This window comes from Astatotilapia calliptera, chromosome 6 (assembly GCF_900246225.1).
Source record: "Astatotilapia calliptera chromosome 6, fAstCal1.2, whole genome shotgun sequence".
Taxonomy (NCBI): Eukaryota; Metazoa; Chordata; class Actinopteri; order Cichliformes; family Cichlidae; genus Astatotilapia; species Astatotilapia calliptera.
The window spans coordinates 26,453,191-26,469,726 of NC_039307.1; the positions used below are offsets into that span (position 1 = coordinate 26,453,191).

Consider the following 16,536-nt stretch of genomic DNA (forward strand, 5'->3'; position numbering starts at 1 on the left):
CACTTTGGCTGAAAAAACGATTTTATTAATCCGACACGAGGTATCCATTCTATAATAAAAATGAACACAGTGGCTCAGGAACGCGTGGTGTGATAAGTGGGCCCGCAAAGATCCCTAGCGTCTATATAAAACTGTACGTTTGTGTCACCGTATATTTCATTAAACTAGGCTTAGCATCTCCTTCATAATATTTGGACACTTGCTCTCCAAGTAGAGCCGATTAATCTCTCCGGAGCTGCGAGCTTGATAATAAACAGTCATCCTGAAATCACACAGCCAGACATTTTTTCTCACTTATTTCATCTTTTACTAAATTCCAAAGCCACATTAGGATAACGGCTGCTTGAGGGAAGACCTGGCGAATATCAGTTTAGTATTTTTATCAGCAGTATTTCACAATAAATCTATGTTTGGAAGCCAAAATAAAATGTCACGACGCACCAGCAACACTTCCCCTTGAATGTTTTCTTGGTGAGGAAAGTTAATCCGACACTAAAACTCTGTGCTATTATCTATGGGGGTCGGGGTGGGGGGGTGGGTCCTGCTAGGTTATTATTAATAAAGATAAAAACTCACTCATAGAATTTAATGAAATTAAATGTAGGGGGGTTTTTAGCACTTATTGCTACACCTACATGAAGCAAAATGTGCTGTTTGCACAGGAGGCAAAAGCAGTATATCGTGTGTGTGTGTGTGTGTGTGTGTGTGTGTGTGTGTGTGTGTGTGTGTGTGTGTGTGTGTGTGTGTTTTAAACACATCTAGTTTGAGCTCAAATACTAAAAAAGGTCTCAAACATCTTTTACAATATAGCTAAAAAAAAATTACACATCATGACTAACTTCACACTTCTCAGAATTATCACCACTTGTGGGAAAACACAACATGATAAAGTCCAGAAAATGTGGCAACTGTGAAGGTTGGCTCATTAATCTGAGGCTTTTCTGAAATGTTTATGTCTTATTTCAGTATCATTTGCATAGTTTGGCCACTTCATATCAGCGGATGGCTCCTGGGAATCATTAATGAAGCAATATTCTGCCTTATCTATAATTTAGTAACAAGTGTCAAAAGTTTCCTTTATTTTTCTTATTTTTGTTTTTTACATTTCATTTGCAGGAAGCTTGGAGCAAACTCCATATTTGACTCTTTGAACAAAAATACAGCAACCTTGTTTTCTCTGCAGCCTTCAGGTTGCAGATGAAACGCACGACAGATTCTCTATTAATCGGTGGCAGCCACAGCAGAAGGCCTATTTGCCTCCTACCAACATTCACTCCGAGAAACACCTTCCACACGAAGCTTCAAAAACGATGCCTGATCGCCGCTTATTATTGATTTTATTTCAAGAAAATGAGGTTACAATAATCGACAGCAGTCTTTCAAAATTCTAGGCCTAATCTGAGATGCTTTGATCAAAATATATGTTTGCATAAAATTAATCCAAATATTTAAACTCATTTTTTAAAAGACCTGAAAGTCTCATCAAATGTTTCATTAAAATCTAATTTAAGACGCACTATTATCGCAATGTCGTTCTCTGGACGCGTGACGGGATAGAAAAGGACTAAATATTACATGTTGCTTAAACATGCCCTCACACCCCAGCCTCTCGTCTGTGAGAGGATGTAATGGCTTCTTTAGTTCTCCAACACGCGGTGACAAAGGGATGTCTACGCAAAGACCTCTAGTTAAATTATTCAGTATATGGTCAGGGTTCACGGCGATCAAGCCACGGGCGGTGTGTGAGGGAAGTGTGTTAGGGAAGACGCGCGCGCGCGCACACACACACACACACACACACACACGCTGAATAAGTTATTTAACTAGACACAATGTTGTGTACTGGCTGTGTAAAAGATGCTAAACCAATCCCAAAAATACATCACTTGATTAGTTAAACAGCTCATCAGGTTTAGGAAAAGTCGTTGGGGCCGTTTTGGTTTCGTTCGCGTCACTAAAGAGCTTCAGAGGGGAAGCTGCAGGTGCATTGGACACATTTATCCCAGCAAACAATACACCGACAAAACTGTGTCGATCGGAGATTAATCAGCAAGAAGAAAAACACACATAATAATTAATTAAAAGAAAATGACCCATGGATGTGATATTAAAAAAATCGATTTTCACAAAGTAAGGAGAATTGGGATTGATTTCAGATGAAGAGGGAATAAAAGAATTTTCACTTTTATTTCATAAAATAATACCAGCAGATCATACCTGGTGTTAGGTGTCTAATTCAAAACATGGAGAATACGCCCAAAATCCGCAAAACCCCGAGTATAAAAAAAAATTAAGTCAGCGATGATCAAGAGTTTTTTATGAAGAAAGTGGCGCAAAAGCCTATAGACGTTGCGATTACTGAGCCTTGGAAGTCGGAGTGGCATTTTTATTTTTTTAAGATAGAGAAAGAAACTTGTTAAATTAAACACTAGGAGAAATAGCGAGGCACTTATCTGCAGAATGCAAGTAGCTGTTAAGTTAAAGATTCAAAATCTCAATCCTCAAAATGCAGGAGAAGCTGCGCGTAAAGGAGCAGCACTTGTCGTGGAAAAAAAATGTTTTACTGTCGGCGCGGAGAGTTTACACCGGCATATGAAGTATAAACCTAAAGGTTTGTGTTTTCCTGTGTCGACTTGGGGAGCGCTGGACTGCATGCACCATGTGCCCAGATGCTGTCGAAGCGAACTGGAGCTCTCCTGCAGGACCGTCTGCCTCTGGCAGCTCTGATTGGCTGCCTGCACTGACAGCTCTGCACATGATTGCAGGAGGAGAAGCCCGACCCCCTTCACTCTTCTAAAGGAACCATTCATAAAGTACACAAATCCAGCTCAAAGCTGAGTGTGGACGAAAAGTGAGCGGGGGCACAGAGGAGAGAATAAGAGCAAGAAGAGATGAGTGGTCATACGCGGCGTTTTAGCCTTTAGCGTCTACAGTCCGGGAAACGGATGGTGACCTACAACCTGAATATGAATCTTCTTAGCTGTGCTGGAAGTGCTCATGTCTTGGACTGATATTTAGTAAGCTATTACGTTGCATCCCTATCCGTTTCCTCCTCCTCACACTGACGTCCATCCGCTGCAAAAGCAAGGAGAAAAAAAAAAAACTTTGATTACACATTTTTCCTGCACGGTGAGCGTTTGCCTCTGGCTTTACCGGTAAGCATTGGATCCGTCAAATTACTGCGACTCTCCGGTGTACAGCCCGGACCTCTGCCCGAACATGATTGCGACGCAGGCAAAGCTGGTTTACCAGCTTAACAAATATTACAACGACAGATGCCAAGCTCGCAAAGCGGCCATTGCGAAGACTATAAGGGAGGTTTGTAAAGTGGTGTCCGATGTCCTGAAAGAGGTGGAAGTGCAGGAACCCCGCTTCATCAGCTCCCTCAGTGAAATAGATGCGCGCTACGAGGGGATGGAGGTCATCTCCCCCAATGAGTTTGAGGTGGTGCTTTACCTTAACCAGATGGGGGTGTTCAACTTTGTGGATGACGGCTCCTTGCCCGGCTGCGCGGTGCTGAAGCTGAGCGATGGCCGCAAAAGGAGCATGTCGCTGTGGGTCGAGTTCATCACAGCCTCGGGCTACCTATCAGCCAGAAAGATCCGCTCAAGATTTCAGACTCTGGTGGCACAGGCCGTGGATAAATGCAGCTACCGTGACGTGGTAAAGATGGTCGCCGACACCAGCGAGGTCAAACTACGGATCAGGGAGAGGTACGTGGTGCAAATCACCCCCGCATTCAAGTGCACTGGGATTTGGCCTAGAAGTGCAGCTCAGTGGCCCATGCCCCACATCCCCTGGCCCGGCCCTAACAGGGTAGCAGAAGTGAAAGCCGAGGGCTTTAACCTGCTCTCCAAAGAGTGCTACTCGTTAACGGGGAAGCAGAGCTCCGCAGAGAGCGACGCCTGGGTCCTCCAGTTCAGCGAGGCCGAGAACAGGCTGCTAATGGGAGGCTGCAGGAAGAAGTGTCTGTCCATCCTCAAGACTCTGAGGGACCGTCACCTGGAGCTGCCGGGACAGCCCCTCAACAACTACCACATGAAGACCCTGCTGCTGTACGAGTGCGAGAAACACCCGAGAGAGACCGACTGGGACGAGTCTTGCCTCGGAGACCGACTCAATGGTATCCTGCTGCAACTCATATCCTGTCTGCAATGCCGCAGATGTCCCCACTACTTCTTGCCAAACTTGGACTTGTTTCAGGGAAAGCCTCACTCAGCCCTGGAGGTTGCTGCTAAGCAGACATGGAGACTAGCGAGGGAAATCCTCACCAACGCTAAAAGTTTGGACAAATTATAAACTGGTTGTCAAGACTGCAGCGAAGGACATTTTTGGGATAAAATTCAAAGACTATTCTTCAACCGAGTCTCCAAGAAATGTGAAAAGAAAATCAGCAAGAAAATAATGAAGCGAACAAACAAAACCCCCACTTTTGTTGAATAATAAATGGAGCAATTGGGCCCCTGCCGAGAGAAAGTGAAGGTACAGTTTCAAATAAATGTAATAAATTTTAGTTGTCTTCTTTAAATGTTTTCACAAAGTGAAGAAACTTTTATTTAAATATATGCACAAAACTCGTTAAGTGAAAGAAGAAAATGTAGCGTGCCAAGTTCATTTTTTTTCCATTATGTGACTTAAAGAAGAAATGTTAATAAAATGTTGCAAATTAAATTACAACTTGGCCTCGTGTTTGGACGTCTTTGGACAGCTGAGATGGCAACTTTGCAAATCTGTTTCACTTTAGCTTAAAAAAATAAATAAATCACAGGACAAAATTTAAGTTGATGAAACACAGGCAGAAAAAAGATTAATATGATTTAGCAATTTATTTATTTTTTTTACGTTTTTATTTTTAAAAGGCCCATTTTAGGCCATAAGTTATTGTAAGAGTGCCAAGCTCAACGGGATTGGATTTTTTTGGATTGTTGTTTTTTAAATGAATGTAAATCCAGGCTCTGGTGTTAATGTGTAGGTCTGGGAGCATCTGTGCTCTGTTTGGACAGTGGTACAAGCACAGGGCCTACAGCAGAGTGAGAAAAAAAAATCTAGTAATGAACTGATTTTACTATTTGAAACCTTTATTGCCATATTTATGGCATTCTCCATGTTTTCATCCACATATTTCTGATATAAAACAACACCCAACTAAATGTGGATTTTATTAAAATAACACTTAAATAAATATGATAATTTTACAGAGTCTTAGCCAACACCCACCATACACTGACAACAAACAGCCACCTGTAGGTCAGCACTCCTCTTACTGACCAATATTACTAAAACAAATTTAAATCATTTTTATTTTCAACTCAGAGCATAATTTAATGCAATTTCAACTTGTGTTTTTCTTATAGTGATGAAACAAATGCTGCACACTTACATGATACAATTGCTAAATTAGCTGTTATAACAATGTTCTACCAATAAAGATTATTTTTTAAATTAAACTTAAAAAACTTTCATGGGAAAATAAAATGAGTTTCATAGAATCCAGAAACCACTGTAAAGAGAAAATAAAACACAGACGCAGTTGGAATCCAACCTTATGGTAACTTCAACCGCGTCTCCTCTTTAGCAAATGTTTAGAAAAGCTTACAAATTAACTAAAAAAATATTTTATTAATTTTAAAACAAAGCGGACATAAAAACACACAAGCTTCTGTGTGACATTTAGATGCCAGCAGGGCCTATCGGAAATCCAAGCATATCTTCTGTAAGTGACCGTGAGAAACATGATCAATGGAGCTTGAGTCCCTTACCTTTGGATCGATGCTCTTGAAGCTGGGCTCCTCTTCATCCACCTCGAAGTAGAGCTCGGAGGCGGTGATGGACAGGGTGCCTTTTACCACCACAGCCGGAGCCACGAGCTGAGCGCTGGTGCTCATGTTTACTGGGCCTGGAGGACGGACAGAGACACAGGCCGGTCACAAAACGAGAACGTCAAACTGGGGGACCACTGAGCGCTAATGCGAAGCTGTAAAAAGGAAAATCAAAAGAATCCAACCTGATGGAAAAGTTAAAAACAAACCAGGGATCTGGTTAATTCGTGAAAGTTAATCATGGTAAACGGTAAAGATAACCTTAACGTCTGACCACTTTTAAAGCTGACGCACAATCGCGCAGTAACCAACTTCCACGGTATTACTTTTACAATAAAGCTGCCATGTTTTTAAAAAACAAAATGCTTCGGTTGTTTAAAATAATCAGCGTTTTATTGGCAAATTTAAGACAAAACCAACACACACGAAACAATAGAAGTTCACCAACACGTGTTTTTACTTTATGTAATAAAACGGTGTGGGGCAAAAAAAAAGCCGAAAACACTCAAAAAAATGACTGATTAAAATACTACTTTGCGTCACAACTGTCAAAACTGACTGTTCATCAGGATCCATTGATCGGTGGCTTCTGGGAGAAGCTGTATTTCATCTCTCATCAATCTTAATTTATGCCAGTATGACAATGAGAGCCTGGCTCAGGGGAGCTGTGGGTGGAAGCTCTGCCCGGCTCTGCGCATATGAGCCATTGTATTTGCAGATGTGCGCCGCGGAGCTGCGGGCTTGATTTCCCCGAGCACCCTCGCGCTCTCGCACACGGATGGAATAAACAGATATGTATATAGTCATCCCTTTGCCTGTCGTGAACCCCGTGAGTACTGACATGTTATCCGTGGGTTGAAATAACATTTTTTGTTCCGTTCACTCAAAGACATTCAATTACACCTGGAGCAGACAGCTGCTTAAGAGCACAGCTAAACCTCTCCCGACAACTTCTACGCACTTCTCGCGGGATAAATCACACGATTAGACAGGATTCAGTGTTTAATCCCATTGTCATCCAGATGCATTATTTTTATAGCACTCTAAGCCCAATTACTGCAGCTTAGTCTGCTGAGCGCTGTCGCTGCGCATAATATGCGGATTACACGGCAATAGGCCTATTAAATGAAGATTATTTAAATAACAGACATTAAAAAAAAAGGAGGTGGGGCAACATCGTGAACTGGAATCTCATTCTCATTCTGCAGCTGCAATAGCTGACCAGGCTCACATGGAGGGAATTTGAAGTTTTATCAAAAGGAAAAACTACCCTCCTTCAATCAGATAATACCTCATTTGAAAAGAGCTATCCTGGGGTAAGCTGCTACTGCCAGATAAAAAAATGTTTAGAGTTGCTGCTTGGGCCGGTGTGTGTGCCTGTGTGTGTACAGTATGTTTGTAAAGCAGACCTCCATTGGCAGAGGCAGGAAAGTTAAGATGCCATGGTGGCACTAGCACTCCAGTGTGCTATGAGAAAGTGATGTATGCTCATTAAAAAGCTGGTTTTCCTTTGTTTATAAAGGAGCTGTACACACAAATTACTCAAGTATGAATGTAAAAAGAAGCACAGCAATATAATAAAACACCAAGGTCATATTGGAAAATCACAGCCTGCTTTGGAAGATAAGGAAGACACTGTTTGGATTTGTTTCGTGTATAGATTCCTCGTATTCAATGCAGTAAATCAGAGTTGCACATGTAGCAAAAACTCAAACTACAGTGCCGCCATTTCTTTATTTGGTCTGAACTGCAGGGGGGAAAATTACAACACAGACACAAACACAAGCAGGGAGGTGGGGGAATGACCGAGGAGCAGGTATGGGAGGTGGCGAACACGAGCTGCTTCTTTACCTGTGACGTTCTCCAGGTCCTTGTCCTCTAGTGACGACAGAGTGTCATCATCTCCGTCGAGGGATGCCTCGCTCTCTGAGTTTTGATTTCCCAGAGCCTGGCTCCTGATGGACTGCTTGCCTTTGAGAATATCGTCCTCGGATGCTAGAGTGGGAAGCAGGAGGGGGAAAGAGCCATCTTATTTTGCATTTGAAGTAATTACAGCATAAAAGTCAAGGTTGTATTTCATACTGTAGATTGACACGACACGAATGCATCCGACTTTATTTTATGAGAGTTTAAGGACACAAAAGCTTTCACATCAAGTCGATTTAAAAAAAAAAAGAAAAAAAAAGAAATTGATGCACATTTTTAAAAAAGAAAAGAAAAGAAAAAACAGCTCTTATAAGCAATCCCCTTACACACAGTAAAAATAACAGTGGACTAGTTATTTGTATCCATTATCACACAGTGAAAATAAAAGTGTTTGTTTCTTTGTTAAAATCAATTAAAATCAATTGTCAACAGTCTTCTTCAAGATTCAACTCCAAGTAAAATCTTATATTTCATTTTCAGAACATAATTAATTTATGTTTTACAAAATGAAGAACAATCTGAGGCCTTTTAGTAAGATAAGGCAAGTTTTTTAATATGATCTGGATGTTATGTTTTTTGCTTTTTTTTCACTGAAGTGAGCATATGGTGTGTTTACCCTAATGCAACTATTTGCATTTGAGTCTTTACCTCGATGCAGCGGTTCAGTGCAGCGCTCACGTGCACTGCATTTTCAGACAGTCACAGCTACGAACAACACGAGACAAAACCCAAATGCAAACACAACCCTAACTGGATTTTTCCCCCATTTACCATGAAGCATAACAAACACAACTTCACACTCAGGCTTTTCAGACACATTTAAACAAAATGATGGTCACACACTTCCCGTTTTGATTTTAGCCGACACAACTTGAGATTCCAAATACATTATTTAAAAAGACAAAAAAATCTGCAAATCTGCAAACATTTACAGAGCCCCGTACTTCCCCAGCGGTGCATGGTAAAGATCCACAGACACAAGTTCACAACACAAAGACTGGCTGGCAAGTCTTCTACATTTGTAAACATAGCTGGCAATACAGAGAGTGCTTTCACTGCTTCTGTGCACGACTTTGTGTTCCAATCCAGCACTCAGCTGCAAGTAACCACGTTCAGTCCGGCGAGTCGCTGAACGCATATCCAGGGGATTTTTTGTCATCACCACCTGGGATTGCGGTGGAGATCAATTGCACTTCCTAAAAATGCACAGCCGTGCCGTGTAGCCGTACACTTTGAAACCGCTAGACGAGCGCGGCTAAAAAATCTCTTGTCATGGAAAATATGCAGCTCACTGATATTTAGAATGGCCTTCCTGTAATTAAGCCTCCCTGGAGGATTCTTTAGTTAGCAGCACTGAAATTACTACCAGCTCCCCTAATACGTACCACATGCCATTGTATTCGCACCAAGCAAGTGGACAGGGGACTTGTCAGAGGAGCTTAAAAACAGAAATGTATTTGAACTTCTATGCATTGCATGCTCAGCAATTATCCTCCCCCTCATATTAAGACGGCACTAGCGCACAGTATCAAGCCATGAAAACCTCAAACAGCTTATAAATAGCTCTTTAGTCTATTCGCTGAAGTACATGCAACACAAATAATGACAACTCAGCATATTGTGGGTGTGTGTGAGTCCATTAGGAGCTATTTTGGCTAAAGTTACATCACTTATCACCAGATACATAAAAGTGGACATAAGTGACAAGCTGTGTGCCAGCCTCCCAGTTCTTAAAGTAGGTAACCTTTTCTCTTTTTTGAATATGACGTGTGTGTGTGTGTGTGTGTGTGTGTGTGTGTGTGTGTGTGTGTGTGTGTGTGTGTGTGTGAGTGTGACAACAATATGAAATTAACTAAAATGAACTACAACTGTTCTAATACTTATGAAACAACTTCTCCACCCCCCCCCCCCCCCCACACACACACACACTTTCTTTTTTTAAGAACTTTAAGAAAAAGAAAAAAAAGAAAAGGGAATTAAAAAAAAAAAAAAAAGGAAAAGAAAAGGAATTAAAATAACACAACTTTAGCTTTAACATCACGGCTTTTACCATCTTGTTAATCACTGTAATGCTTTTAAATTATGCCGTGATTACAAGCTATGCGTGGAGCGGGAGTGCCACATTAAGAAAAAAATCCACGGCACTTCAACCTCATCACTCATCACGCAGGGAGCAGAAATGTACATAAATCCCAACTGGTTACACTCTTTCCAGGACCCCTTTTCCCTCGCTGAGAGGTTCAACTACCTGCTTATACAACACAAGGCATGCATGGTCGTGGCAATTAAATTGTCAGAATTAACAAATTTGTTTTTAACGGGAGCGTAGCCAGGAGTGTGGTCATGAGGCGAGTATTGATTACCAGAACAGAGACATTAGTCTTCAGGTATTTACTCTGCCACCTCTGGTACACGGGCCCGGGACCAGACCAAATCAATCCCTAGAAAAGATGGTTCTTTCCAGCTGTAAATACATAACAGCCTACTCAAGCCCTACTGGCAGCCACACACTCTCCTGTGGAAATCATCTTGGCACTGTATGAATGATAACAGTTGTCTATATCTTTAACACAGAAATGCTTTTTTTTTTTTGCACATATTTCCCCAATCTTAAGAGCAAAGCATGATTAATGGAAAATAAAATGCTTTTAGAATATATCAACAAGTAAAAACTGCATTTTTCCCCCTCGTTGCTTCCAATTTTCTGATTATGTGAGAGATGTGAAAAGCACTGCCACAGGTAGCTAGCAAATGAGGGTAAATTCAGGCTTGATCTTATGCTAAATATTTTCTTAGGGAGCGAGACTGCATTTTCCCTTCTGCATCTGATGAATATAATTACAGCCAGATATGACCTTTGTGCTCTGTTTGAAAACTCAGCCCTGCGTTCTCATCCCGAGCTGCACTTCCGTAACAAATGTCGGGTCGACTAAAACAAGACAAAAGGTTACATCAGAAAATGTATGCCGTCAGGCTTCACTGTCAAAGAGTTATTTTAATGATATATTCCCATAGTTTATCCAGGTAGTATACTCTCAGGAGGCAGCGCAGTCTTTCCAAAACTGGCCGCTGGCTATTTTTACACAGGCTTGACTTTGAAACTAAATATTGTTTGCAGGAATTTGTCTTCTTCCACCAGTGATGGATGTATAGAGCACATGAGCTGAAATTATTTTAGATATAGCAGAATACCAGACCGAATACCTGAATAACCAAAACATAAGGAACTCCTTCCATGTGAATGTCTTTTCCTCTACTAAAAAATGTTTTTTAAAAAGGCAACGATAGAGCATGAGTATGTCTGTTCTCTGCCGTTACTTAGCTGAAGGGAAAACACTGAGGAATTCAAACAGAAAGTAAAAATTTGGAGCATTGCTGCAGAGGAACAGCAACCAGCTGGACTCTGGCCTCGTTCCCCAGCTGCCTCCACACTGCAGCCATTACTGCAGAGCAGAGGTCTCCCAGGATCCGGGGTTCCCAAACATTTATTGCTTTTAGATCGTATTCTTATTGAATCCTGTCACACCTGCCATTTGTCTTTAAGAATGATAACGCATTTAAAGGGTAGTTTTGCAGGTGACACACCGAGGACATTTTTGGCTCGGAAATGTCCATCTTTCTATTCTTTTATTTTATTCTTTTTAGGAGAAGGCAATTGATTGTGCTGGTTAATCTTGATGTAAACGCCAGGGATGAGCTGGATACTTGCAAAAAATGAAGGATTATATGCACTTTTTCCTGCAGGAATGTGTGACTTAGACTCTGCTGTTAGCTGATAACTAATCTTGTAATCAGACAAAGATATGGGGGGGGGGGGTCTACATTATAGTGGTAAAGGAAAAAAGAAGTCAGTGTTGTTGGTGTTCACTGTCAGAACTGATTATCCCAGACCATGTAAAATTATCAGTAACTGAGGCCTTTCTTCAACTCCAATTTGCGTTTTTGCTAGCATTCTAATAAACTTGAAGGACCGGCACAATGTTTACTGTTAAATAATATTAGACATGACTTACACATATTAGTGACAAATTAATAGCAAAAGCCAAAGTCTTAGCACAGGAGGTTCTATTATATTTGGGGGGGTTTGCTGGCATTGCTGGGGTCTGTGTTCTCCTTTAGTGGGTTGAGTGATTGGACACAAAGTTGTTCTGACCGATCACCTTCATCCTGTGATCAAACACTTCTATCTTAATGGGTGTGGCTTCTTTTAAGGCTAGCAAAAAAAACAAACACCAAAACAAACAAGGACCTAATGGATGGTTTGATTAATATGAAAAATTATATACATTTAATTTCAACTCTAAAAATCTTCCTGAAATGAAAAGTTCAAATCCGACAGTGATCCTTCATTCGAAAGGTGAAAAAAAGAAAATATGAGGCTGAGTGAATGTTACTTACCACTTATATCAGCCACTGTTATGCAGCCAAGAAAAAAAAAGAATAAATAAAATTCAATACGTCATGTTATCCACAACATCTCAGTTAAACATGTTCTGAATAAAGCAAGCCAATACGAAGGCGGTAGTTCGGTTTTGCATAATGGGTGGCTGTGTATGAAATTACCTGTGTGTGAAATTCAAATGTGGGTGTTTTTCTTCTCCTCCGTTTTGTGGTACAATAAATCGTTTATTGCAGTGTGAGGACTAATTTTTATTGCCTTGTAGCTGGTGCTACCACCAAATGAGTAAGAAAGGCTGTGCTATGAACAGGCGGGGGAGTGGGGGGGGCACAAAAACCTGGTGGATGAGACTGACCATGTTCAGCCACAGCTTTGAGCGTAGCTTCTGAGTGACTGGATCCAAAGGGGTTCCTGACGCAACGACGTCGCCGTCTTAAATCGTCCTCCCAGTAGTCTAGGCGCCAGAAGTCCCTCGGCCTGCTGCAACGAGACAGAGGTAGCACATGTGTTAGCAATTACCAGCCAGCATGGTATAGCAACCCAGCATTAGCACTTGGTCCGAGCAAGCATACATAAAGCCAGCATTGTGTTTGGAGGGCTCCCCCCCACCAAACTCTTAGAATTTGTCTTTAAAAACATTCACTTACACACAAGCTGAAATCCCACATTATTGTATCCCTGCCCCTGACAATGAGGCTCTCCATCCCAGAAGCAAAGGTGCTCTCTTTTTTTAGTTTTATCCCCCTCTTTTGATTCGCTCTTTGGGAAGAGGAGCTGAGTAAGTGTGCGCCATCACAGTTCAAAGAGTAAACGACAGTGCGATCATTTTGCACACACTGTTGTGGCACGCACTTTCATTCCAGGCTCATCCCAAGCCCAGCAGGACACCTCTTGTCAGAGTTATAGCTAGCATGATACGGAAAGGCCATTACAAAAACTAGGATGGTTAGCATTACCAATATTAATCAATGTCTATGAGTTCAATATTTGTCCCCGAAGTACATCATCCTTTACCAGAACTGATCAGTAATTATTCTGCTCTCAAGGAAAGGAAAGTGTTAACTTTTAATGAGGACTGTGACGCAGGCTATATAAGAACTTCTATTTTTATTATTTAAAATATTAGTAAAATCAAGAGACTGAAGGCACAACAAAGCGTCGCAGCAGTCGTTTTGTTCTGTTTAGGTGCTTTTATTTCTCTTCTTTTTATTAGGAAATCAGTTCCTTTGGTAACTAGGCAGCAAGAAAAACTGTAACTGTTTAAATGTAATGATGAAAAACTCAGACTGGAGGAAAAAATAACATGTTGTTGGCTATTTAGTGAAACTAAATCCTAACTGACTCAAGTCAAATAGTCCTTTTTCTTGAACTAAATGTTTCAAAGGGGAAAAATTAGGAAGTATAGAAATTCTCATCTGGCATTACGCTGATGTCACTGAACTGAGTTTAGAGAGCTGCTTCGCCGTTAGTGAGGTAATGTAAATGTTTTCTCTGGTGTGTGAAAAATACGTCTTATTAATCAGCAGAATCCATCTGCTCTCATTACATTTACATGTTACATCTTTGACTATGTTGATCCTAGAAGCCAGTAAAACCAAGTCTACTTTAAGTCATCAGTGATGACAAAAAGCAATCCTTAAACATTACGAAGTAAAAATTTATAAAAACCTTTTGCTCATAAGAGGCTGAAGTGAATTGTGCGAAGGTTAAAGTTGTAGGAAGACACGGTTTATGGTTTGGCTACGACGGGAGAACCCCAGCATGCTTTATGCGATCTACTACTGAACGCCGCTCCGGCCGGGAGCTCCTCACAAATCTTCAGTCCAACACCAATGATCACACAGGGGCCTCTAAAAGGGAAAAGAGCTATACGCAAGAAAATAAATACAATTTCCAAGCAGGTCCTTTAAAACCCTGCACGCCCTAGCTAATGAAAACCACTGATTATTTGATTTATCTAGATTTTTTTTAAAAAGGGGAGGAAAAAAATCAGTCTCAAACGGCTGACAAGTGGACAGTGGCAGCTGTTCGGCATATATTTATAGTAGAGTAGATAGAAATAATGCATGAAAATGTTTAGCCATGAAACCAAAAACTGGAGAAAATGAATATTGATGTTGTATATTCAGAGCTGTGAATTGAAAGCGAGCGTGTGTGTGCTGAATGCAAGCTAGACCGACGCTGGGGACAGAGATCTGTGCAGGACCAGATTTCTCAGTGGTGACAAAGCCTGTGCTCTATGTTTGCATGTGATAGCCCCCGCACGCAAATGGCCACTTCATCATCCCGCCTGCAATTTCATTCATCTATGGAAATAATTATCAAGGTTGTGCAAGCGCCTCTGAATCGGGATGGGCTCGTCTCTCATCTCATGGAAGGTGGGGATCTGTCCAGTTCACACAATACACATTAATCCATCAGGAGGGGGAACCATTGCCTGGAGTAATTAGTTACGGCATGGAGCGGACTGCGTTTGCCACTCATATTCATCCAGGGCAGAGGCGACAGTGGAAGCCCTAATGATAGGCTGCTAGAAGAGGTGGACGTACGATGAAAGATACCTCGTCATCAATCCCCAATACGAGCGCCGCTATAACAAGAATGGAGATGTACAGCACTATGCAATCCCCCCCCCAACACAAGCTGAGTGTGTTTCCACAAAGATAATAAATTATTCAGGGCTCATCCATCCTCCTCTGGTATCCTTGGCAGAATTTACTGAAGCACCATTCTTCAAAATAACAACAATTAAAATAACAAAAGGGCTCACGTTGTGCTGTGGCTCGCGCCAACCACTTGTGTAATTAGTAATTAGTTCGGTCATAAAAAGGTGTCTGGAAGGCCCGCTCGTTAAGCCGGAAGTGAGCACCAGCAGCTGATCAAAGTGGGGGAGAATCAGAGGCCGTCTGCGTGCATGATTTCAAGTATGAGCAGTACTTTCATGCTGTATACACCAGTGCTTTCAAGCCGTACATGGGGCTGTGTGTTTGTGCGTTATGGAGGAAACGTTGAGCCATGCTAAGCTTTTCTAATGTGGACCACATTGGCTACTGCACAAGAATTTTATGCGAGGCTGTAAATTCTATTTACCTTCTTTTCTTTCTTTTTTCCTTTTTTTAAAAACATCTTTGGATGGAAGTTTACCAACACACAGAACAAATGGAGTGCAAGTTTCTCCTTTTGTGTAGCCCCGATTTTTCTCTCTAATCTGTAACAGAACAGCTACCCCTCCAATTTAATCAACTCAACACAAACCATCAACGCCACTGCGAGGAAATATTTTACTAGTTGGGCTCTTTAAGATTTCAGTTGTGCTACTTCTAATTCTCCATTTACATCAAAACAAAGGACGAGTCCAAGTAGATCTGGCACGGTTAGGTGACATAATAAATAAATGCTTTAATTGTGAGACGTATTCAGTCAGTATGAAGAGGTTGCATCAGGATTAATGAAATGCTTATTTGTGGGGGGGAAGTTTAGAAAAGTGGAGGGCTAAGTGAATTATATTACCTCTTCTACTATTAACTGTTCCCATGTATACACACACAAGTGGCGTCTACCCAAATAAAAATCAAGAATCAAAGTTATTTAAGGATCTCGATATGATGGCTGTTGAGTGAAATTACAATATTTAAACATGTTTTGAAAGAATTTGTCCATAAAAGGTCTATAACACTTATTCCCAGCTCAAATATTGTGATTTCAACCAAATACAAAGTGTTTTTTTCCCTTTTTATACATAACTTAACCCTTTAAGTCTGGATATCTTTTGTTTACTTTGTTTTATTGACTATTACACATGCATGCTTCACTAACCCATAATCCCCTTAGTGAGTAGGCAGAGTTTAATTAGGCAACATACAGTAACACACACACACACACACACACATATATATTTATATTTTTATACTGTTTATTTATTAGAAATTCTCTTCTTAAAAATTTTGCCCATGGAAAAAAAGTTTAATAAGATGTGCTGACACTTTCTGAATAGGACTGCATATGACTTTATGGTCCTTTTGATTTTATTGTACCAAAATCAAAATAAAGATTTAGATTTTGAATAATGCCCTCTCTATTAATAATCATAAACTACTGATATTTCTGGGTTTCTAAGTACCTATTTACTATTAATAAATGTGGCATTTAAACATGTTAATAGATTCTGTCTGCGAGTCCTTAAAGTCTGATAGTACAGTTAGCTCTGTGCCAGCATTCAGGATTTAAAGACAAGGAGAAATGAGGACTATTTTGGGGCTTTTTTGGGCTGCTATTTTCAGTTTTTGTTGTTGTTTTTTATTTTATTTTAAAATATGAAAATACAAAAAAAATAAATAATAATCATCCAACTGCCTTCCTGACGCTATTATGTTTTGCTTGATTTTAGCATTT

General features: G+C 40.7%; 2 protein-coding genes and 1 long non-coding RNA gene across 10 annotated transcripts in view; 2 read left to right on the plus strand and 1 right to left on the minus strand.

Moving 5' to 3' along the window:
• lrba (LPS-responsive vesicle trafficking, beach and anchor containing) overlaps positions 1-16,536 on the minus strand; it is a 176,802-nt gene that overhangs the window by 62,277 nt on the left and 97,989 nt on the right. For 4 of the 8 annotated variants that reach the window (XM_026171363.1, XM_026171362.1, XM_026171361.1 and 1 more), the window contains exons 37-40: positions 12,500-12,624; positions 12,144-12,158; positions 7,671-7,814; positions 5,760-5,896 (exon numbers count right to left, since the gene is read on the minus strand). In XM_026171363.1, the coding sequence (XP_026027148.1) occupies positions 5,760-5,896; positions 7,671-7,814; positions 12,144-12,158; positions 12,500-12,624 (421 nt within the window). The remainder of the gene's footprint in view (positions 1-5,759; positions 5,897-7,670; positions 7,815-12,143; positions 12,159-12,499; positions 12,625-16,536) is intronic. The other 4 variants (XM_026171365.1, XM_026171369.1, XM_026171368.1 and 1 more) reach the window with 1 other exon arrangement.
• LOC113024369 (uncharacterized) overlaps positions 1-16,536 on the plus strand; it is an 82,864-nt gene that overhangs the window by 56,766 nt on the left and 9,562 nt on the right. The gene's annotated exons all lie outside the window — the stretch shown is intronic.
• mab21l2 (mab-21-like 2) lies at positions 2,780-4,540 on the plus strand. The gene has a single exon (XM_026171379.1). It carries the CDS (start codon positions 3,220-3,222, stop codon positions 4,297-4,299), a length of 1,080 nt encoding a protein of 359 aa, XP_026027164.1. The 5' UTR covers positions 2,780-3,219; the 3' UTR covers positions 4,300-4,540.

Bases quoted from the DNA above. Each gene is read 5' to 3' on its own strand.
- mab21l2 (XM_026171379.1), top strand. From the start codon at position 3,220: ATGATTGCGACGCAGGCAAAGCTGGTTTACCAGCTTAACAAATATTAC.